This window comes from Montipora foliosa, chromosome 13 (genome assembly GCF_036669935.1).
Source record: "Montipora foliosa isolate CH-2021 chromosome 13, ASM3666993v2, whole genome shotgun sequence".
NCBI lineage: Eukaryota > Metazoa > Cnidaria > Anthozoa > Scleractinia > Acroporidae > Montipora > Montipora foliosa.
Window position 1 is genome coordinate 14,983,989 of NC_090881.1, and position 25,000 is coordinate 15,008,988.

Sequence of the window (25,000 nt, forward strand, 5' to 3'; positions counted from 1 at the left end):
GAGTGATTTTACTCAACCAAAGGAAACTAAAAGAAAAAGAGCATGAATGTTTTCTTTGTCAATTCGTTTTGGATCTTAGTCAAGCACAATAACCTGCAAGTACTGCTGTTGTTTCGCAGTTCTTAATCTTCACCTAGCCTTAGCTCAACATTTGTATGTGTATATTTTTCAGAGAATTTTTTGGCTTCTCATCGTTGATGTTTCCTTTACTTATTAAGATGATCAGATGATTTTGTACGTTAAATGAATAAGAGATTATTGAGCACAGTTGAATCTTACACTTACTATCCAGTTTACGGAATTAAGCAATGATCTACCTTTGGTTTATATCTCAAAAGCGGACCTACCTTTCTGACTTTCCACAGGCCTTGGAGTTGCTAATGGAAAAAGAGCATGATCGTAGTTAGTCCCAGTGTTTGACGGAACGGACGGCAAGTCCTCCTTTGAGGAGCAGGCGTAGCACAGTTGGCTATTACGCGGCGTGGCGAACCCAAGTTCGATCCTCGGTGACTCAAACGTCTGTTTGGACTTTTCTCTGATACGTACAGCTATAGCTTTAAACACCGTAAAATGGAGCACTAACAGAGGGAGGGAGACTTCCATTGATACCAGCCTCGTAGGTGAAGGGACTACCGACGTTAACTAACCTGAGTTTACGTCTTCCCTGGCAAATTTCAGGAGAGGAGCACCTTCAAAAAGTCAACGCCTTATGCCTATCTTTGTCTTTAAATTAGAGTTTTTTTTTTCAATACAGTTACACCTTCTAAAGGAAAATGTTTATCTTAAAAGTTTTCCTCACCTCCACCATATGGCATCTCCATTATCTTGATGTTTTTTGTAGTTACCACACTCTCGCCGTATTTGTTTGATGCGGTAACAACCAACTCATGCTTTTTTTTATCTTCCACTTTGGCAACGAACACACGATTAGAGATGTCCTTTACTTCTCCAACGTTTGTCCACTTCTTGTCACTTGCAATTCTTTTGTAGATGGTGTATTGGGTGATGGCCGCTCCATTCTGTTCTGGTTTGTTCCAACTAAGGGTAATTTTGTTACTATCTATCTCATCTCCGACAATAGTTACAGGTTCCGGAACACCTGTCAATTAAAGTACACAAACTTACCCGAAAAGAGGAAAACAAATAAGCATAACCTTTTCTTGGCTTAGAAGAATAATCTGGATCTCAAGAAGCTGTTCATAACTAGCATGAAAATGAAAAGAACAAATAGTTAACCCAAGCATCACGACGTAGCCTGCACCTCATCAAACGTCCCCGTAATGTTAAGTTGAGTATCCTTGTTGGTAAGTAACCCTATTCACCCCCATCATAAAATTTCCACATTGGTGTGATTATCGAGCGGTGGAGTACCTCAAATTCCAAAGCACCCTTCAGTTAGTTAGCCGCTACATATGACTGACAACCCAGGAATTAAACGCTTTTGGAAGGAGCGACAATGCTTTCTGTTTCTCGTTGTAAAGTCCCAGCTGTAAAATTTAATCAACTTGAACAATCCAATACACAAGAGCTCGAAGAGGATGTCAGGGAATTCATAATTTTTCTAACGTGATTTCCTCAGGCGGATTTGTGTTTAAAACTAGTGGAAATGTGCCTGTGAGAAAATCCATGCAGAGGGTTGGTATCTAAGAACTGGCAGACTTTGTTGGTGGTATCACATTAAAAAATAATAATAAAAAATAAAACGCAACCGCGTTCCCAGGGCCTTCTCTGCGGCCTTTGTCGTTGAGAAGAAAGACCCTGGTTCAGGCAGGTCACGTGGTACTCAGGCAAAAAACACTTTCCCACTGGGCGAAGGCGTACTCGTTTGACAATGCTGTTTTAAAATAACCAATCCTTACCTTACAATGTAAGATTAAAATCAATTAAAAGCTCAAAGAGGAGATGTTCTATTCCCACAAGAGATGCATTCCCACAAAGCGTTTAACCTTTTTTGACTGATAACACCCTTGATGCCGGGTGGAGATTGACGTTCACAAAAAAAAGCTGAATTTGCTTCTATAAAACACACACTATAATAAAGCAATACACCAAACACTACGCCCGGGTATACTTCACGATTTGTTACAAATTAAACACTACTGTTTGCTGCATGCAGTTGTACAAATATCTTGACAACGACAATTCTAATACACGAAGCTGTTGATACAGAAATAAGCCAATGTTGGCTACTCGCTGTACAAGCTTAGGAATCACTTCGTTAAACATTAGAAGGAGAAACGAAAACGAACAAGCAGGCAGAGAAGAGAGACCCTGGGAACGAGTTTGACTTAAACCTAGCTGCGTACAAGGGAAACCGAAACATTGCGCCGTGTCACCTATCTTCCAAAGCCACAAGTTTTCCGGTATTCTTCCCCTCTCCGCAAACTATCTTGATGCTTGCCACGTGACCGTCACCAAAAAAATATAAATAATAAAATATTAAAAAATCATACACTATTTTGCCCAATATTAACGCGACTTGGCACCTTGCGAGGTCCTCGATTTCCAATGTTCTGTTGTAGCTCTCTTTCATGCAATTCTCCTTTATAACTTGTTGGTCCAAAAGCAATGTACTTCGTTGCTTCGCGGTTCACCATCCAATGCTTTTTCGTTGGCGTTCCAAATTTGAATTGCCCTTTTTCTTGATGACTTCTGACTAGCTAATTTCACCACGCTAGATAACTTGATCATAGCGGCCGCTGAAATCGACGCCACTTTCGATTTTGCGACTTAATTGTGCAGCCAAAAGTACAATAGAATAATAAACGTAGAAAAAAGGATCGAGCTTCGAGGATTGTCAACTTTACGCACTGCTTGCCTATTTTTTAAGAATGTTTTTTGGAGTGTAAAGCCCAGTTTCGCAACCCAGTCGCCTAACTTTGTTGTTACTCCACCTAGGGCGCCAACAATCATAGGTATTACCTGAGCACTTTCTCCAATTCCATATCCTCATAATTTTTCTCTTTAGGTTTTTGTATTTTTCACTCTTTTCACCCTCTGTTTTCACTAAGTCTTGAATTTCCGGGGATAGCAACAACAGCAAATAAGTTCTCGTCTTCCTTATCAATGATTACAATTTCGAGCCTTCTTGCTTCAATAAGATGGTCACATTGGATACTGACACCCCACAAGATCTTGATTCTGTCATTCTCCACTACACTCTTGGGTGTGTGCACATAACGCTTTTCGCTCCGCTCTCATGCATATTTCTCACACAGTATCCAGTGGACCGCCTTCGCAACATCGTCATGTCTTCTTTTTTATTCCTTCTGACCTAACGTCTTACACCCGCTTACAACGTGATCGATATTCTCAACCTTCTCACCACACAACATACTCAAGGGGAACTCCGCCGTCTTATGATGTTTAACGCTGTTGGTCCAAAGAGCTTACTCATGCGCAGCACATAATAGGGCCTCAGTCTACACTTTTAAATCCGCCTTTCTCAACTATTACCATGTTTCTACTACATCTGTCGTGTCTAGCATTTCTCTCAAATACTGGCCGTACATATTCTTCCCCTTCCAATTCCTTAACTTCTCCTCATGCCACGCCTACTTGAATTCCTTGCTTTCTACACTTTTTTCGTACTCAATCACATCAGTGGCTTTGACGCCTCCAAATAGATCCTCCTTTGAATTCTTCACATATCATCCCAATCTAATTTCGTCACTTCGCAGCTGATTAATGCACGCCTACCTTTCGCCCTCGCCAGATTCAACCAGTCAACATAACTCTTGAGATGAAATGCTCCATACATGGTCAGGATCTGTCTAGTCTTTCTGTCCAGAGTTCTCAACTCATTGTCTGTTCATTTGATGATACTCAGCTCCATATCTCATGACCGCACAGCCCACGTGTTAATTGCTTGAATCTTATTCTTGCCATTCAGTCAAATATGTAATTCTTGTCACTTAATCATAATTAATTATGCATGTTTCGCCTAGTTGTTATATAGTCCTAACGATTTTTCAAATATTCTGTAACTGACGATGATGTTCATAACATCGAAAGCGAAACATGTCTTGGACATTAAAAAATGTCGTACTTTTCTTAAAGATAACGATTTGCTTTCTGCTGTCTCGACCTCTTGCCATTCAATTTTCACTTCTTCAGCACAATCTTCAGTCTCCTCTTATATTCCTTCTTACGCTGAATCTTCATCTCCCCTTCTTTTACACTGTCTAATTCTAGAATGCCCAAATATCTGTATCCATCCTCGTCTATTTGTTTCTTTGCGTGCCCATGTGGAAGGGTTATACCATTCTTCTTCCCCACAATCCCTCTCTTGAGAACCATTACACCATATGACACTTCTTCAATCCAAATTCCATCCCGATATCCTCGCTGAACACATAACGTTCCTAACCCTAACCCATGAACAATAGATGATTGACCTTGTACTGTTTACGGCCCCAGTCATAAGATGCCTTTACCTGACGCAGGATCCAAGTCACTGGTATTATTATTATTATTATTATTATTATTATTATTATTTTTGTTATTATTATCATTATTATTATTATTATTATTATTATTATTATTATTATTATAAACAGTGCAAAAGAGCTTCGCAATGCAAGAGCCTATAGTCACTTTGCTTTAATTTGAAAAAAGGTGGGTCCAATGCGTAACAACACCGTGCAAATATATTGCGATTTTTACCTACCTCCCAATACAACAAGTTTTTTTCCCTGGTGTAAACTATCTCCGTATTTGTTTGTGGCAGTCACAGCAAACTCATACACCTGGTTCCTCTTTAATTCCACAATTACTTCACGTCGTGATAGGTCCTTGATTACTTCTATTTTGTTCCACTCTCCTACTGTATTATTTTTATTTACAATGCGTTGATAGACTGTGTACTGTGTGATGGGTGCTCCATTGCTTTCCGGTTCCTTCCACTTTATTATTACGCTAACGTTCTTTGTTTCAGGAGGCAAACCTACAATTTCCACGGTGGCTGGGGCTCCTTGAAAATAAACAGAAATTAAAAACATACGCACACACAAAAGCCTTAAGCAATGGCAAGCATAATTCCTTTAAAGAATAAGAATATTACGGGTTGCTGTTAAGACAGAATGCCGATGACTGTCTAAAGGAAACCTCCCTTGTAATAAGCCTTGTATTTCTGTGAAAATATCACGACCGTAAGAGTTGACCACCATCTATCAACATAATAAAGTGCTGAACTGAACTCATCTAGCGTAAATATCTTGGTGCTCTTTTAAAAACTATATTTAAAACTATTACCAGGTTGTCCCGATTTATCATGAAACTGTGAAAACAAGGGAAAAAAATAAATTGCTTTTCTAAACCATTTTTTGATCTAAATGTAAAACGTTACGTATTGCATTTCCTTGTCCTATAATGTCTCGCCGAGTCTCTCCATTGAACACCCCAATGGACAACTGAGCAGTTAAACCGTAACGTAAGCTGTCCTGAAAATCTTGATATTATTGTATCAGACCACCTATGGTTGAAATGATTTTGTGTCTTATAAAGCTTCTGTTGGGGTCAAACGTCCCTGGTATTGACCAAAACGAGCAAGCCCGATTGCACCGGTTGTAGCAGAGACTTTATGAATAACTGATTTGCCACAAATTGTATCGTATCAAACAAAATAATAGTATTTCATTTTCATATTGCTATAAAAACAAACGTGCACCCCTTTTACAACAACGAAGAATCAAATACAATAAAGCTGCATTCGATTGACTCTATTCCAGAATAACAATACGTGGAATGATGAGTTTTAAAGGTATGTCTGGTTGTTTGCAGCAACAAGGATAATAAAGACGTGTTTAATATACCATTTTAGCAGGTGTTTGTCAATTCTAATGTGAATGTTCATAAAAACGAAGGGTTTTAAACTTCTATTTTATGTATTCCTATTCCGGAATACGGTCAATCGAACGCACCCCAAAGAAGTGCTTTATCAGGAGCCCAGCCTCCATGTGAACCATATCCTTGAGTAAACCTTTGCGCGTATCTTTCGATTTTCAGATCTAACCTTTCAGCAGAAGACTCACATTTACATCAATTTTCACAATTTGCATACATTGTTTTTGCTATTTTTTTCTTTGTTATACACTGACTTTATTCTGATTGTCCCTTATAAACAGTGCGTGCAGGGCCGACGAACTCGTTTCGTTCTAAAAATAGAAAGACACGCGCAAAGGTTGACTGATAGGGGGAAGAGTTGTCCGATTATCTTTGATCAGTGTTAGAGAAGCGGTTTCCTTTGTTTATTGGAAACATTCATCTCTATTCTGCAAGCCAACGTCTTCTTTGTTCGCTAGTAGGAAAGGACACAATTATCGTTTATTTTCCCCCGAGTGGCTACATTGAGCAGGATAAAAACATAAACAAACGCGCTCAAAGCATGTCGTTCGACAGAGAGTCTTTAACCCTAAAAATCCCCTATGGGGAGTGGTCAATTAAATATGTACTGTATTGTGTTGTTTTGTAAGGGCAATCTAATGTGTTTTATTATGTTTGCAATATTTGTTCAACAAAACTTGGGCACATGCTGACAAAAATCTTGGAGCGACTGAAGCAAATTCACTTGGGCAGAGTCCATTCAAACGATGCCAATAGTGTAATTGCTTCATGAAGCCAAAAAGGACGTAGAGGAACTAATTGGGTACACAGATAGGAACTAGGAACAACTGTTGTTAAACACGGTGTTTAAGTAGGTATTCTTCACTATGTTTTACATTTCCGAAAAAAAAAACAAAAAAGGAAACTCTGTTTGTATGTTTCAACACATTTTGAAACATGCTCTCCACTTTCGTTTGCTTTCAGCAATGAAATCACCTGGTCAAAGTAGTCCTTCGGAATTACCTTCGTGCTTGGTCGTCGCTTTCTTTTCACTTGCAGCTCCTTCAAACACCCTATTCATCGCCGACACCCTCAGAGTATAAGTTGTGCTTCTGTTGAGACCGCCAACAAGGTATTGCCTAAAGCCAGCACTTGTGGTCTCGTTCAGAATGACATTGTCATCATGTAGTATAATCAACTTGTACCCTGTAATAGCACTTCCCCCATCATCAACTGGTGCAGTCCATTTTATTGCCAACGAAGACGCACGGATATCGTTGTTATTTGTAGTGAGGCTTAGAGATCCTGGTGCCTCTTTAACAAAAAAAAATATTTAATAATAAACAGAATATCCCTATAGAGAAGACTAAGAGCGTTGTCGAAAATAAACTCCTTGTTGCATTCAATAAGAGTTAATTAGAATATAAAGATGCTCCAGTGCAGAATAGTCTAGCCACTGCAACATATTCGTCCTGACCTCTGCATAATCATCTCTAAATGGATGGACTCCCAGACTTTTCAGAAGGAAGGGCACGACTAATGGCTGACCCCAGTGTTCTGAAATATGTGCACCTATTTTATGGCGGACTAATATCATGGGTTTGCTGATGATAGCGCACTGGTGGCTCACACTGCTTCTGACATGCAACTACTAGTAGATAGCTTCTCCATGGCTGCAAGCCAGTTCAGCCTAAAGATCAACATCAAGAAAACAGAATGCATGTATCAACCGGTCAAATTCATCTGCCCTCCACCTGAGCCGATAGACATCACAATTGACGAAGTGCCTCTGGTCAAAACTACTGACTTTACCTATCTCGGTAGCACTGTATCCAGTTCCTCCAAGATAGATAAGGAACTCCGGACAAGGACAGGCAAGGCGAGTGTCTCCATCCGGGTGAAATGCAAAGTCTACAGAGCTGTGGTACTGTCAACCCTCCTATATGGTGCAGAAACGTGGACTATTTACAGAGCCCAAGTTAAGAAACTGCACGCTGTTATGATGAGGCAATTGAGGGACATCATGGGCATCAAATGGCATGATAAGATCACAAATGCTGAAGTCCTTAGGCGTGCAAACCTTCCATCTATAGAGGATATTCTTGCTGAAAAGAACCTAAGATGGTTAGGCCACGTTCATAGGATGGATCATGACCGACAACCTCGCCAACTGCTGCTGTATTCACAACTCTGTTCTGGAAAGCGAAATCAGGGAAGGCCAAGGCTGAGATTCAAAGATGTAGCAAAGAGAAACATGAAAGCGAGGAAGATCCCAGTCAACTCCTGGCAGACAACCGCGAGCAACAGAGATACATGGAGACCTGACATCAAACCATAAACAGTCTTAATCGTATCGACTGACGGCAAGAGAGAGAGAGAGAGAATATCAGGGGTAAAAAAAAAAACATTGCGATGATTTTCTTGAATTTAGCAATGGGGAAACTGTGATTTGGAAGAGAGTCCTCAAAACCCATTTTTCAGCAGAGCAAAGAAGTCAGCTTACGTCCAATTAACATGAAACAGCTGGGAAAAAGGCGGCAAGAGGAAATTGGTTAAAAACAATACAAAAAAAACCTGAACCAAGCAAAAAAAGGATTGCTTTTTTTTTACCTGGTTAAGTAGCATCACATTTCAAATTGTAAAAATACTGGTAATGCGCTTTCAGTGACCTTATGTGTGTATTTTTCTAATTGCTTACTTATTTGGTTCAGTTGCGCCAAGCGTGGAGCAGCAGCACCAACTACGTTTCTGGCTTCACAAGTATAATTTCCAAAATCTTGATCAGCCTTCATCTGCGCATCCACTTTTTTCTCTGTATATGTTACTTTTCTTAGCTCAGTTCCGTCTGGTTTTTTCCATGTGATCGATGGGGTAGGAGAACCATCTGCCACACATGATAGTAAGACGTTCTGTCCAATCCAAGACTGTTTTGTAAAGGGAGTTACTGAGGTTATGCTTGGTTGATCTGGAGAAAAAAAAAGGAATTAACAAAAGAGTTTTGTATATCTTTAGATACTTTGAAACTGATGAAGAAGTTGTAATCAGTGGGTGAAAAATCATCACAGTGCATTGAATTTGGACACCATAAATATATGTTATGCATTGGCCGGGAGGTCCATTTCGGGAAAAGTCAAGTCATCATCAGCAGTCTCTGTTTAGAAACCTGTTCAGACCAGTCCTCAGAGGTCATGCCCAAAGCGGAAATGGGCTGGGCCTGGTTATCTAAAAGATTATGTTTGCTGAAATTTGAGTGGAGTCAAAACTAAAGGAACACTTTTAAACGAAGGAATCCTAAATAGAATTGAATAAAAATGTTGTACTTCTGTTGAAGTTGAACTTTGAATTAACTTACCAGTTTTTCAATGGACCCATAAATTGTGATTTAGAGGGAAGGAATGTGGTAATTTGGATTTCTATATGGCTCACGTGATTGGTGATTTGCATATTGCATATTTGTGTTTTGATTCCACTTGTGACGGGTTAATTATTATAGTGTTCTCAAGGGACATGACAAAAATGAGATGGCAAAACTACAAAGGAAGACACCTTGGTTTATTAGACACTGTATCGATCTATACATTATCTTCTGGATAACAATTAGAAATCTGAAAGTGTACTGCAGCAGCAATTAACAGGCAATAGATCGAATATTAATTCTTAAATTTTAATTACCTGTACTCTCAAAATTTCCATAGGAGCCTGTTACAAACTAACTAACTTCACGTCATGGCGCCAATGAACCAAAACTGCCTTTGTTTGTTTGCTTGTTTTTTTTGTTTGTTTGCGGAAAAGGCATTCTAAAAATAGATCGTGTAAAAATTCCCTTCCTAGGATTTGTATTGGAGTTGTTCGCAACTAGCCAAGAGCCTCTTATACATTTCCTTCATAACAGCAACGTGCAAGACTTCAATTTCAATGCACAATAAGGTATGTGGAAAGCATCGGTTGTTCGTTTCTTAAAAGGTAACAAACAGGGAGAATTCTCACCAATGGGCTTGTCTTTGTTGCACGTGGGAGAAATATAGTACTTCCAACCATTATTTGTAATTATCTACAGCATTAACCAGCCTCCATTCTTTGGTTAAATCAAGAATACACTTGTACGATGGTGATTGGGCTTTTTAGTGCTGGGGCATAGATTTTTATAATCCACTCTCGCAATTGAACCTAAACTGTTTCTTCTGCTAGCTGTGACGCGAGCACTGCATTCATTCTATTAATTGCTCAAAATCACATTTAAAATATGATCTCTTCATGCCATCTTTGGGAAAAGTAGGTGAGGGAACAACACTGACTCAATTGTCTAAAGAGAGATCGAAAAAATAACACTTCCACAAGTCCACTCAAAGACGGGGCCGGCTTTCCTCAAGAAAATTGCTTCACTTAACCTTTCCTACAAGGCAAAGCCCAGTGTTGCTGCAAGTATCAATCCATGACAAAAAAATCTATCTTGTGTAACATGGCAGTAATTACAATTAGTAAAAGTTGGTCATACTAGGCACTTACAGTATACAGTGATGAAGACATCTTTTGTAGCTAGGTTTCCAACACCATTATAAGCAGAGCATCTGTATCCCCCTTCATCTGTCCTTCTGATGTTTGTCAATGGCATTGTGACAATACTGTTATCAGTAAGTTTTATCCAAGTGGTGTTGGGAGCAGGGTTACCACTTGCTGTGCACTTGAGGGTCAAGTCGTTTCCCTCTTTAACAGTTTGATCAGCAGAGATATCAGTGATGTTTGGTGGACCTGTATAAAATAAATATGAGAGGAACAACACCACAAGAAATTAACCTGCATGGGCAGTAGGACGAAAGGTTGATCCACTGTATGCAACATATAGAGAGGATAATGCCTGCGTTTCAGTTCGAAAGGGGATGCGTTCATAGGTGCAGTGTAATACAAATGCAAACATATAATGAAGTGTGGGTGAAATGCAAACGGTATTCAAAAAAGGAACCCAAGTTTTAGAAAGGTATAAAATCCTTGTACACAGGTGCCTCTGAAGTTTTTTTTTTTCCAAGATGAAGCACAAGGGATTGTTATCTCAGTTTCATTTTTCATGGTGGTGTCAGAGAGCTAGGAAAATTTCCATTTTCATTTTTTTTTTTAATATTTGTGTTGCTCTGTTACACACATGCTAAATGCATAATGCAAACCTTTATGCAATAAAGAGTTTTTCCATTTCTTGCATTGGCACTTTGTAGTTAACACTTTTCATCAATTGCTCCTCTCTAATAAAGTATTGTAAATGTATTTTTGTTGTTGTATTTGTATTGTAAATGTCTTCTCTAATAATGTACTGTAGATGTATTTGTGTTGCTCTTTTACACACATGCTAAATGCGTAATGCAAACCTTCTCGCAATGAAGAGTTTTTCCATTTCTTGCATTACCACTTTGTAATTAACACTTTCCAGTAATTGCTCTTCTCTAATCACTGGGCGAAAAAGCTCATTTAAGTAGTCTTAATCTTGGATTAAACATGTTTTAAACTTTGGTTTAATTAATTTAAGTTAACGTTTAAGTTACTTAAAGGTAAGTTTAATGAAAGCTTAAATTCGTCTTTTACTTACTTAAGGTTCAAATTTAATGTCAGTTTAGTTGGGCTTAAACGTAGCTGAAAGGAATGTTTAATTTCCATTTAATTCATCTTAAACATGTTCAAAACAAATGTTTAATTCTACTTTAATCTGCATTAAAAGTATCTTAAACTGGCATTTACGTTTTGTTCAATCTACACTAAACGCATCTGAAAGGAAAGTTTAAGTTTGGTTTAATCTTGCCAGATCGTTTCTTAAACAAATGTATACAATCCGTTTAATTCGCACCAAACGTGTTCAAAACAAGTGTTTAAGTTCCCTTTAATCTGCATTAAGTGTCTGAAAGTAGCGTTTAACTTTTGTTTAATCTGTAATAAACGCACCTGAAAGATGTTTAATTTTTGTTTAAACTCCTTTGCAAAAATTGTAAACCTGTTTAATCCGCACTAAACGGCTCCGGAACAAATGTTTGAATTTCCTTCAATTCAAATCAAATGTACTTGAAGCATAAGTTTAACAAACATTAAACATGTCTGAAACAAATGCTTATGCAGTCTACACGAGTACTATTTTTACTTGTAATATATTAATTTAAAAACTAATAACATAGTTCTCAACCACAATTGCACCATTTTTAATCTCAATATTGTAGACATTCTTCTGCTGAATATGTATAAGTTCAAAATGGTCAATTCCTTCGAAAAGAGTATCAATTGATACAGTTATATAAATAACAATAACTTTCTAGAATAATACATCATTCTTAACAATAACTAACGTTCCTTATGTTTTCTTACATAATAAAAATTTCGTCTTAATTGTGTACACATCGACAATTTCCATCCCTAATAAAAATTATTGTTCATTAATCTGTCACTCAATGTTTTCCAAGGTTAATTTGAACACTTCGAATTCAGAACAGCAACCCTTAAAATTCATATATTAATCTACAATAATATTGTTCTCTACAGGTAAAAATAGAAGTATCATTCTGAAACACACAGTACACTGTATCTCGAGTCTCCAGGACTTTGGTACAGTGATTTCATCCTACATTTGTCAAGGTTATCATTAACCTGATCTTGTTAATCAATTCGCCCTTGTCACACAAAAAAGCTTTGTTTTTCCACTGCGGGGCTTGGCATGGTAAAACAAAGCTCTTTTGGTATCCCTGGCCAATATGGCCGCCGTGTGACAAGGGCGAATGCTTTCCAAGATTTGGGGTTTTTGTTTGAGAAGGGAGACAGGGACAATTACTTGCCTAGTTTATGCTCCATCCTTCATATTTTACACTGTATACAAAAGGGTGAGAGCAAAATATGTCTACCATGTGGTCCCTGTTAAGTTAAGTTTGATCCCTCCTAATCAATTACTAAAATACAAAAACCCCTGAAGGCTGAAGAAAAGTAACATTTACAATTCATGTCTTAACATACACTATTATACCCTATAAAAATAAAGACTATCAGTCTGAAAGATACAGGACACTGTATCCTGAGTCTGCAGGATTTTGGTTTTCAATACTTTGGAAATGGTTATGTGCCACTATGAAGCTTATCTATCTTGATAATCTATAAATATTTAAGGAAGGTGCCTACTCTTGTTATTATGCATACAGTCAGCGTATTGTTGAGATACTCGGGTTTGTGCGGTTTACAACTATGCGGAGAAATCCGAACTTAGAAAGTGTGCTTGGTATCCATACAGAAAACTGGGGGTAACCATACATTTTTTAAATGCTAAGATCTGCTTTTTCTGCAAAGTCATAAACTGGGCAAAAAAAAAAAAATTGTATTAGGAGGCACCATCCTTAACAACTATTCGCTTAAAAAGAGGTCATGATTAATGGTGGTGAGTACCAAAACAGTCACAATAAGTTGACTAACATTTGAACATACTGGTATTCATTGAGATGACTTGTAGTAAACAGGCAATACTAAAACCAGAGGTCCCTAAAAGCTAGCTCCCCATGTCACTATTAATAAATAGCATATTATAGAATGTATTTTTTTCGGTCAGAGTTGACACAGACATGCTCAGAAAAAGAAAATCTGAGTTCTCCCAAAAGGTTTGGATGATCTACCACTGAGCTGCAGGAGACTCGTGAATAAGAACTAAGTTAATGTAAACATCCTACATACTGCTTCGCCCTATTTGAATCCTAATGGCATGATCTTAATCATATGAACCTAGTTTAATGACCAGGCTCCCACTGGTCTCTTGTAGCTAAGTGGTAGAGTATTGGAGCAACACATGCTATGTTCAGAAATACACACTAATGAGATGCATGAACTGATGATAGAAATCACAAGGTGTCCCCTAAGCTTGATTCTTACTGAAACACAAAAATTCTGTCAAACTTGAGGTCATATCTACCAAACAAAAAGGTTTGTCTTTTACAAGTGTACCCAAATTCAGGGTCAGGTGCAGTTCTGGACTAATAGAAAGGTCATGATTTGATTCCTGTTGGGAAACTCCGATTTCTTTTCTGAATATCCCTCCATGTATCACTGGCTGAATAATAATATACTGTATTGGTAGATATAACCACATTTCTTTTAAAATTATCTTAGTAAAAAAAAAAATATATATATATATATAGCTGTACCAAGAAGTGGAGAGTGAAGACAAAAAACAGCTCAAAGGAGTTTCAAGGGATCACACAGTCTGATAATGAAATTTAACAGTTAAAGATGGTGCCAATTTTAGTTACTGGGCATGTTGAGATTTTCAGGTTTTCTATGGATGATGCCTACCAAAACAGGGATATTTTTACCAGTTTAAAACTATGCAGAGAAAGCAAACTTAGAAAGTGCTCTTGGTATCCAACAAGAAAATTGGGGGAACCAAGCATTTTTCTGAGATAATAAAGTAGTTTTAATTTAATACCATACATTGCTTAGTATTTTACTGCTCTTAAAAATAATTGTTGCTTCATTATCTCCAGAAAATGCCCCACTACCCCCAATTTTCTTTCTGGATTCCAGTGGCCCATACTAAGATCTGTTTTCCCTGCATAGTCATAAGGTATATGCAAAAATACTTCTATATTAGTAGGCACCATCCTTAATTTCAGACATATTCAGCATTCCCAAAACACTTATGTACACAAGCTTATCTTTGACCAGAAAAAAAATGATTGCAAACATTCAAAAACTTGCTTGCTTAGTTTTTTAGCAGAAACAATATTTTTATAGACAAGTCATGTAGATCATGTATGTGGGGCTTGAAACTTGAGTTTTCTTTGCTGGGAGTTGTTGAAAAATCATAAAGAAACTTTCTTAACCTTGCATGATTATCAATGATTTATTATTTCAAAATTCCCATCACTGTGTGTGCCCCATCATCTTCTGTCTTCATACAGAACTCACTCAGTGGTTGTCTGTGGTTGTCTAACAGCCCAAGATGGGCCAGCAGGTGCAGGCCTGTCTGACTCTCCTCCAACCCTTCTTGGCTTGAGCAACTGTTTGGCATGTCTGTTTAAGTTCTCCCTGTGGGCCCTATCTAACCTTACTTTCAAATTGGTAAGGGCTGTTCGCTGCCAAGGCAGCTTCTTTGTTACATAACCAACCAAATGCTGGTTTCTATCCCCTGTAATGGGGTCCTCCACTTCTTCATACTCGGAATCCTCGCTGCTCATTTAATCTACATAGAGGCAGTCGTCGCATGACTTCTGGTCTCGTAGTGTCATTGTTGCCTTCAACTTTTCAAAGCCAGACAGACGCCTTTCCAATTTCTAATGATAAAAGTAAACAATATTTGTTTCATTTTCTCAAGTGCTTACAATATCTTTTTGTTTAAATTAAAAATTAACAAGATCCTGCAAAATTAAATAAGACTTTACAACTGAAAACATGGTAAAAGGAAAAATCAAAACAAAATTATAAAAAAAGTGGTACTGGGCAAAAAATTGCAATCAAATTAATATACAGTCAGTGCAATTCTATATATCTCAAGCACCCAACAAACTTTTTTTTTACAAGCTAACCATAAAATACAAAGCGACATGTTTTCAATAATTTGTTGTTGCGTCACTTGCCTGTTGGACTTTGCAAGGAGTTACTATTAATAAAATTCGCGTATCCTGATCGTCTTACTTGTAAAAGAAGTTTGTTGGGTAGCCACGGTAAGGAGTGTTGCACTGTAATATCTTGAAATTGAAGATAAACTGTTTGAATGAAACTTACGCTTAAGAGACGCCTTGATCTCCTGCAGATTTCTTTGTGTTTGTCATTTGTTCCACTTTGGACTCTATGATCCCTTTCTTTGACAGTTTTGAAATATCGATAGTGTTGTGCTGTAGTTGAGTTTTTAGAAAAATAAGCAAACAAAATATTAAGTACTGCCAAATATCCTCTCCAATAACATGACAAGCTTACTTGCACTATAAGCTCCAATTTCCAGTGAACTGGGATGGGGGGATGGTCCTTTTAATTTGGGGCTTGGATCGCAAACTCTATGCAGTGGCGTGGTGTGGACAATGGGGAGGGATAATTCAACATGCATAGTGACAAACCACTTCACAAACTGCCCAGATGGAAAATTTTCAATGTCAATTAAATTAATGACCTCAAATGGTTTGAAAAAGGTGTTAATTAACTTGAATGGCTGCCAATTTCTGATAAAATTCAGAGATTCAAGAGTATAATTGGCTAAAAAAGCTGCAGTTGTCCATGGTTTGTGATCCCATGAAAGAAATAAATATAATGTTGTGCAAGCAGGTTATGTTTCAAGGTAATTTTGTTAGTTGTTTTGTTTTTCAGAATGCTTTCTAATTGATTTGGTGGACTGCAGTCAGCTGAAGTTCACTTACTACTTGAAATCAAAGTGTTACACAATGCATACTTGTACATACCTTCCATTTGTAAGTCTGTCCATGGGCAATTTTCCCTGCCATGCTCCTTTTTCAAAAGGTCTTTAATTCTTGAGAACAGGTCCTGATTTCTGTCTGACTCTGGACTGTAAGAATTGATAGCAGTGTTTTATTAAAGAGATTTCCAAAGCAAGCCTATTTTTTATACATAAATATACCTACATGTACAGTGTACAGCTATTTCAACAAAGGTTGTCCAAAAAAAAAAAAAGGGTAAAAGCGTATGCAATGCCAAAAGGTAGTCTGGGAGCCAGTTGTGTTCCAAAATTGGTTTTAGATACGGTAGTCAAATATGAACTTTATTCTATGGCTTGTTTATATTAGCTTTTGCACTTTGTTTTGTCTTGAAGCAAAATACATGTAAACTTATTATCCCTTGTTTTGTTACTCTCTAAAATTGTCCTTGCTTGTTGAAAATGTCAAGATAACAATAAGCACCCGCCCTAATTGGGCCCAAAAATAAATAAGTGCCCAGGCCGTTAATCGAATAAATACGTTTCCAAGTGCAGCAAAGAATATACACATTGTTTACAATGTCTAAAAAATAACAATTAAGGGTATAAAACGTACTCCTCTGTGACAGCATAGCCGGTTGTCATCTTTTTCTCCACCATTTTTTTATAAATAAACCGAAACCTCTTCTGAAAGATAAGAGTTAATCACACCTTAGAATCATCATCACCATGGCTGGCATTTCTGAGGCTTATCTAGGAATGTAATTTAGTCCATGATGCTAGGTTCAAGTGACAAATAACAACAACTTTATTAAATATTTGTATCTTTAAATTAATTACAAAATTACGCAGTACGCAAAGAGCATAGCTGAAGCCGACTGCATAACTAAAGGTGTATTTCTTTGATAAAATGTGAATCCCGATTTTTGATCCAAGATCACTCGGACCATGGTGTATCAGAGGAGGCAACAAATCCATTCTGGGTAAACATTCATTGGTTCCTTTGATGCACCATGCTCAAGTGATCTTGGATAAAAAAATCAGGATTCGCATTCTGATTTCTCCCGAAGAAATTAACGGTCCTTTAATGATTATTGCATTTTACACCTGTCTTTTGTTCCTTTCTTTAACATGGTGACTTCCTTAGCTATGCAATGTACAAAATTGAGGGCTTAAAGTGCCCCTGTGATCAAAAAAACCACTTCCTTTTTTCCTTCAGATTTTGAAAGTGTGTTTGCGGAACACCTGACTGGCAAAATTTTGAGCTTTGATTTTTATCCAAAGGCCGTTTACTTTGAGTGTAAGTTTTGGATTTCATGGTCTGCCATTACTCACATTCAAAACTGACCGATTGGACCTCAGAGGGTTGGATCCAGGGAAAAGTGACGTCAGAGGCTCACTAGCTTAAAATTTCAGCGTGTGAACACAGCTTATCATATATGCAAAGCGCGAGTTTGAAAGTCTGAAAGCCCAAAACCCCCGTGCTGCATATTAATTCTGCGGTGTACACACATATTGCATTCTTAAACTAGTGAGCCTTTGACGTCATTTTCTCCTCGATCCAGATCTCTCAAGAACATAATGTTAGTAATGGCGGACCATTAAATAGGACAATTACAGTTAAAATAAAGAGGTGTCTTTTTGAAATCAAGGCTTAAAACGTGGGTCACTTAGTGTTTTGTTAACACAGTTTTGAAATCCAAAGAAAAATATGAATTGATTTTTTGGTCACAGGGGCACTTTAAGGCTACATAAATTACTGTATGGCTGCATTTTGTCATCACTTCACTCCACTCTGTAACTGACGTTTGTGTTCTGTGAGCTTACTATTTTCCTCTAGTGTTTGAGTACCTCATTACATTTTTAAGCTAGTGCTATCTACAAATTTGAAATATTTAGCTTCCACATCAAAAAATTTACCTCTGAACACATGGACTGCCATGGAAACATGACTTCGGATTACTTTATTAGTGGCGTTAATGTAAGCTTTTTATCATTTTCTAGTTGATTATGAAAGGTAAAGTGTGCGAAACTATACCCTTCCATCCACCACAAATTTGCCCAGCACATGTCAAATTCAGTACAGAGAATGTAGTGACAAATAAGCAAATGCTCTATGGCCGAGATACCCGGCCGAGATATAAGCTTGTTGGTACCCAGCCCCTCAACTGCTCCATGTTTGTATTCAACTATGGCGGCATAAAAACATGACGAAACACAGAATACTACTTATTTCTTCGCAAAACGTCTTCGACATCCATCTAAATTCAGCAACACCGTGTAAGGGTGATAGACACCTTAAGTTACAAAAGAAAATGACTAAAGGCTTCCAGATATCTAGAGTCCACACCGATAGCGGTTCCTCTGAAGACACGTGTGCATATTCCTCAGCTGGCCGGTCAACAAGCGAATTTTGAAGCAAACTCTACGGCCCCAAACAAATTAATTGTATTCTTTAACATTCAAATAAGTTATACCTACCCTTAAATCGTTCGGGACTTCTACAGTGGACTGTACACGGCTTTTTCTGCCACGTCTACTCTTCTGTGTTTTCTGCAGTTGTTGTTGCCGTTCAAGCTCCGTTCTCAACGTTTCATTTTCATTTCGAAGAGTAGCATTTGCTTCTTCTAATTTCTTCTGCCCTTCTTGAATCGCATCCAATCTTCTGTTCATCTTTTCCATGAGGACTAGCTGCCTTTCTTGAACCGCATCCATAACGTAAATCTCACTTGAACAAGCGAACTGGACTGTAGAAAATTGCAGAAGTGTGGTAGATTTCAAATGACGCGCTACTATATATGGGCCTTCGATATTAGACATCTGATTGGCTGAATGAGCCTCGACCCTCGCGTCAAGCCTTTGTCACGCAACAGCCGAAATCCCGCATTCGCGCGCGTTTTAAGTTCCAAAATGGCTGGTTCTACGATTGGTTGCGAGCAATTTTGCCCAGAAACTCCTGACTCCGCCGATTTTCTGCGCAACAAATGTGATACCTGTGGAAAATCGTTTCTCTATTCATCCTCCTACCGACGACATCTGAAAACTCCGTGTACAACGAGAAAACGACGTCGAAGACTCTGGCTTGCTGACGAAAATGACATAAATGTTCACGAAGATTACGATGTTGGCGTAACAACTCTACTGGACGCTTCTGCCTCTGAAACCACCAGTGAGTTTTAAATTTTCATTGTTTCACTTACGCGCGTGCAAGCTCACATCCCCATGTCATGCCATATGCATTTGAAGGATATTTTAGTTCCAAGCTTAGGTTATCTTGCATCATGGGTAATCATTGAAACGTTGTTTGTTTAGAATTGACATCCAAAAGGCTAAGTCTGTTCTTGTATATACATACATACATACATACATACATACATACATACATACATACATACATACATATATAGGAGAGTGAAGAACGTGTAATTAAGAACCAAACAATGTGTAAGCAAGTGTGATGAAAAAATGAAGACATAAATACCGCGTTTATGTAAATAGAATCATAAGATCCTGAAGAGTGGGAGCGCCATGCTCCTACGAAACAAGCTTGTTGATCTGCAATGAAAAAGTATAGTCCACTCTTCTATATATATATATAAATATATATAAATCAAATCAAGTGATGTTCACTGTTGATTCCAGAAGAGTGCTCTACAGTTAAGGAGCGGTAATATCAGCATGTAGTCTACTCAATATGAGTACATATGGATTTTAATACAGTTCTGTTTCGTAATCAACGTTTGTTGGTCTACGAAACAGAACTGTATTAAAATCCATATGTACTCATATTGAGTAGACTACATGCTGATAGTTAGTTATATATATATATACAATATGTATACAATGTGCCCTATATATATATTCCCCTCCCAGACTACAATGTTCTTACTCAAGCACTTAGTGGTGAGGAGGATCATTTGCTTATTAAATTGGTTTTGGTATTGATGGTGGGGCATGTGACTTCAATAAAGATTTCTTATTCATTGTACTGTGGGGAAACCTGAACAAATTATCAGTTTCTGTTTACAAGGTTACATTTTTATTACTCCAGGGTACACCTACATATTTTAGAGCTGTCATAACTTACAGTACTGTCAATCTAAGTGAATCTTTTAAATGCATTGTAAGGTGAATCAGGACACTCAGAAGGTTTTGATGATGTGAATTTTTTCAATCAAGACTCTGGTGGTGAAGAATCTACAGGGAATGATGAGGTATACACAATATTACAGTAAATTAAAAGTATAACTGTTATAGTTTTGCTCTTATTCTATGTTGTGGTGGCCATTGTCTTGCTTTCCAGTACCTACTGTGCATGCCCATGCCCTCTTAGTGGTAGTACCACAGTATATATAAAGGGCCACACAACTTTCAGATTGTATACACAAGTGTGCACCCAAAATGGTAACATTGTGTTAAGATATTGTGTACTGTAACAGTTTTTCCAATATTTTACATAATGATTTGACACCACTGATTTGAATCTAGCTGCCCTGTCGTATTTAATAATAAGTTAACTTGTGTAGTTCCTGACTGAGACTGGCCATAATGTTTGCCTTTGCAGTAATCCAAAAGGTTTTTGCACCACATTACTATGTGGGCTAGTTGTTTTTTTTTTTTATTTACATTATTCTTGTAATAATATTATAGTGCTACAGTCAAATTTAACTAAAGTGGTTTCCTTACTTTTCACATTTTGTAGCCAAAAACCTTCCACGAGATCTCGGAAAGTGAACCAGAGGACAATCCCAGCCCTGAGTCTCCTGAAGACACTGATGTGGAAAATGATGAAAATTCACTTCACTGGTCTGAAGAAGACATACAAGGTCTTATGCAAGATTTAAATGAGCCTCTCCAAGAACCTCCACCTCAACAACCAATGTTGAACCGTGTCAACTTGCTTCTCTGTTGGCTTTGTTGTTTCATCTTGTACTGGCAAGTTGTTACCCGTGTAAGTGATGCAGCAGTAGAATGGCTTCTTGCTTTTTTGGGAAAATTCCTTGAGATATTAAGCAGTGGACAGGAGTCTGAGTTCCTTAAGAACTTGATCTTACTTTTTCCAAGTACTATGTACATGTTACATAGGACTTCCAGCTTGAAAAGGGATGAATTTGAAAAATTTGTTGTCTGTGGAAAATGTGCAAAACTGTATCACCTACACGAATGCCTGGAAAGAAAGCATGGAACGGTCCTTCCAAAGCGCTGTACTAACATTTTGTTTCCTCTTGGCAAAGCAAAGCACTGTGGAAACAAGCTTGTAAACAAAGTTATACTCAAGAATGGTGCCACCAAATTTTATCCGTTGAAGGTTTACTGCTGGAAAAGTCTGATAAGTCAATTAGAGAGCATCCTGCAAAGAACAGGAATGCCAGAACTTTGTGAACAGTGGCGAACAAGGGAAGTTGATGAAGATGTGCTCAGTGATGTATATGATGGAGATATATGGAAAACTTTCAAGTGGAAAGATGGAAGTGACTTCTTCAGTATGGATCGTCGGTATGGATTGATGTTAAACGTTGACTGGTTTCAGCCATTTAAGCGCCGAAGTGACTATTCTGTTGGTGTCATTTATTTTGTTATCATGAATTTGCCTCGCTCTGAGAGATTTAAATTTGAGAATGTAATCTTAGGAGGCGTCATTCCATCTCTGGATTGTGAACCAAAGCTGGAGACTTTTTTGGATCCGTGTGTAGATGAGCTTAATGGTTTGTGGAAGGGTGTTTCAATTGCTACCAGCCTTTCTACCGTTCCTCTTAAAGTAGTTGCTGCTCTGCTTTGTGTTGCAGCAGACATTCCCGCCACACGCAAAGTGTGTGGCTTTGTAGGACACTCAGCAAACAGAGCCTGTTCAAAGTGTTATAAATTTTTTGATGGAAGCTTTGGCGAAAAGAAGGACTTTTCTGGATTTCATGAGCGCGTTGCATGGCCAAAGAGAAATGGAATGAGTCACAAAAGAAATTGTGAAAGGCTTAAAACTGCAAAAAGCCAGGCGGAATACACCAGGCTATCGCGCATGTATGGAGTGCATTACAGTGCATTGTGCAAACTTGAATACTTTGATTGTGTTCGCTTTCATGTCATTGACCCAATGCATAACCTATTTCTTGGAACAGCCAAGTATGTCTTTAAACTTTGGGTTCAGAATGTATTCAGTAAGGAGCAACTTAAGGAGATAGGTAAAAAGATTGAGGAATTAAATACAGCGACTGCCATAGGAAGAATTCCAAGAAAAATTGGAACAAACTATGGAAACTTTACAGCAGAAGAATGGAAGAATTGGACACTGATATTCTCCATGTATGCTCTTTATGGAATTCTTCCTAACAATCACCTCCGTCTTTGGGAGAGGTTTGTTCTGGCATGTAGAATTCTTTGCCAGCCAGTTGTCAACAAGCAGGCAATAATGAAAGCTGATGCATTGTTGCTTAATTTCTGTATAGGCATGGAAAAATTATATGGAAAGAAATTCTTGACCTGCAATATGCATCTTCACTGCCACCTTCACTCTGTGCTGTTGGATTATGGACCAGTTTATGGATTTTGGTTATTTTCATTTGAACGCTACAATGGGCAACTAGGATCATCTAGCACCAACAATCGCTCTGTTGAGATTCAATTTATGCGGGATTTCCTCAAGGAACGTTTCCTTATTCCATGTACTGGAAATCTGCCAACCATGTACCAAGAAGAATTTATACCAGTCTTTGCCAGAAGGGATGACAAAAGGAACAATGCATTATCAGATAATATGCTTCAGCGTTACTTTACATTATCACAGTTGGTTAGCTTTGCCGATATACTGTGGTTTGACAACACAAATATACGAGCCCCAGCCTCTTACGAGTGTGACTTGCTGAAGTCAGAGTACATTGATGGATTGCTAGTTGTTTACCGTGCCTTGTATCCAGCAATGGAAAGACTAAACATTGATGATCTTCATTTCACCATAACAAAATTTTCATCTATTTTTGTTGGTGGGGAGAAGTTTGGTTCTAAAGCTGAATCTAGAAATTTAAGGAGTGCACGAGTTCTTGCTTCATGGCATGATAACAATGGACTCATTAGTCCCACATCTTCATTAACACCTGGAATTGTGGACTATTTTATGTGCCACAAATTAACTCTTGGTGGCATAGAAAGAGAACACTATTTTGCTGTTGTTCGATGGTTCAAGAAACATCCAGAAAGGCAATGTTTGGGCCGTTTTAATACCTTAACTGTGTGGGATGCAACCAATTTTGAACCTATGGGACCCAGCAGCTTCTTGCCTGTTCACAGAATTCATAGTCTCTTTACCGGAGCAGTTCTGTCACTTGACAATGTAAAACTCATGGCAGTTTGCCCCATTCCTCGACGTGCCAGTATTTTATCAGCTAGTTAAATGTCAGGCCTGCGTTTTAATTTAATTTGTTAAAGTGTTTTATGGGTGCTTTGGCAGGATTTGATGGAGATGCTACTTCACAGTTTCCTTTGTCAGATTTTCACAACTACATGCATATTTGTAGATCTGGGTTATTTTGTATTTACCCTCTTCAATAATGACTTGTTATGAAATTAAAGAAATTTGATGAAAGCTGGGAGGAAGTAAAGAGCTGTTGTGTGGACATGCATTTGATTGGATGCACTACGTGTATGTGATAGGAATCGACAGAAAACCATGAGAAATCTCTCTCTGACTCAGAACATACAGTGTACATGTACATAATAATTATTATACAGATGACAATTGTTTTCACTTGATACATGTACTTGTTGGGGATATCCTTTTTTGATGTGATGTTGTCTTTCTGGTATTCTTATTCCAGAATTAAAACCAACTATTAGTTATTTTGATGGCAAAAGTTTTCCTTTAATAGAATAATTATAATGTAGAGGTTCTACTCTTGTATATTACAAAGTGGCCTTTGTTCTTATAGTGTGTTGCAACAGTTGTATGAAGGAGTTTCTTGGCAAGTTGCGCACGTGCTGCCGAATAAATTCCTAGGAATCATGTTTAAACTGTCTACATTGGTTCTCTGAGAAACCCACTGCTACACAGGCACTGAAAACAAAAATTGTTCTTTAAGCTCTGTTAATATTAACTTATGTGTCATGGATTATCCACCTTGTGTTGTGCATGCACTTAACAGTTGTGGCCCATTGATGAGCTCAACTGGGTAGTGTGGTGGTCTAATTTTAGCATGTTTCCCTTGATCAAGTATATGTGGGCTTGATGCCTTGCTGAGGCCATTATTGACACTTTTATGATCCGATGACACGTTTCATACAAATTTTTGCACAGTTACCACATAAAGTAGTTGGGAAAAATTACAAAAGATATATATAGCTAAGCTTGATGTTAATGTCTAATCCCTGAATTGTATAAAATAAATATGCTGATTTTTATCTATGTCTCATTATTAAGTGCCATGATTTTCCTCATTATCTTTTTTTTTTGTGAAATTACACTCAGCAATTGCAACATTTCTTGACACTCAAGTAATGCTGTTGTAAGACCTCAATTAATTAACAATCACTCATCGGATAGTCAATTCCAAGAGTGACCATCCCATGCCCCCTGATGAACATTTTATTGAAATGAAGCAACAGTATTGAGGTGAAATTCACAAGGCCGTTAAATGCTCGGGGTAGGATACTAAACCAGACCTAAAATTTTATCTCAATGGATTTAGTGGTTAAGTCAGCTTAAATGTGACTTACATCTTTCAATGGCTTTACTTCTCTATTAGACATGCTTAATGTTCCAAACATATTTAATACTGTTTCAGTTTGCCTAAACCAGACCTAAACATTTCAATGGATTTAGTC

General features: G+C 37.8%; 2 protein-coding genes across 4 annotated transcripts in view; both read right to left on the bottom strand.

The window, feature by feature from the left end:
• Positions 1 to 25,000, bottom strand: part of LOC137983813 (fibroblast growth factor receptor 4-like) — a 45,541-nt gene that overhangs the window by 6,758 nt on the left and 13,783 nt on the right. Inside the window, exons 2-7 of one of the 2 annotated variants that reach the window (XM_068830991.1) lie at positions 10,330 to 10,572; positions 8,522 to 8,788; positions 6,847 to 7,137; positions 4,670 to 4,972; positions 800 to 1,099; positions 348 to 377 (exon numbers count right to left, since the gene is read on the bottom strand). In XM_068830991.1, the coding sequence (XP_068687092.1) occupies positions 348 to 377; positions 800 to 1,099; positions 4,670 to 4,972; positions 6,847 to 7,137; positions 8,522 to 8,788; positions 10,330 to 10,572 (1,434 nt within the window). The remainder of the gene's footprint in view (positions 1 to 347; positions 378 to 799; positions 1,100 to 4,669; positions 4,973 to 6,846; positions 7,138 to 8,521; positions 8,789 to 10,329; positions 10,573 to 25,000) is intronic. The other variant, XM_068830992.1, reaches the window with a different exon arrangement.
• LOC137982999 (uncharacterized) lies at positions 11,707 to 20,957 on the bottom strand. Of its 2 annotated transcripts, XM_068830161.1 has the most exons (7): positions 20,879 to 20,957; positions 19,674 to 19,747; positions 18,674 to 18,939; positions 16,809 to 16,879; positions 16,221 to 16,324; positions 15,553 to 15,662; positions 11,707 to 15,101 (listed from the first exon to the last, which is right to left on the bottom strand). In XM_068830161.1, the coding sequence occupies exons 3-7, from the start codon at positions 18,905 to 18,907 to the stop codon at positions 15,006 to 15,008; spliced, it is 615 nt and encodes a 204-aa protein (XP_068686262.1). In that variant the 5' UTR covers positions 18,908 to 18,939; positions 19,674 to 19,747; positions 20,879 to 20,957; the 3' UTR covers positions 11,707 to 15,005. The 2 variants fall into 2 exon arrangements, with proteins under 2 accessions (XP_068686262.1, XP_068686261.1); XM_068830160.1 differs by lacking the exon at positions 20,879 to 20,957 and having other exon boundaries at positions 18,674 to 19,810.

Coding starts and splice junctions, on each gene's coding strand:
- LOC137982999 (XM_068830160.1), bottom strand. CDS start 19,012: ATGTCTAATATCGAAGGCCCATATATAGTAGCGCGTCATTTGAAATCT. Junction 16,325..16,808: donor GGCTATGCTGTCACAGAGGA/GTACGTTTTATA, acceptor CAATTCTTACAG/TCCAGAGTCAGACAGAAATC. Junction 15,102..15,552: donor GATCAAGGCGTCTCTTAAGC/GTAAGTTTCATT, acceptor TTTTATCATTAG/AAATTGGAAAGGCGTCTGTC.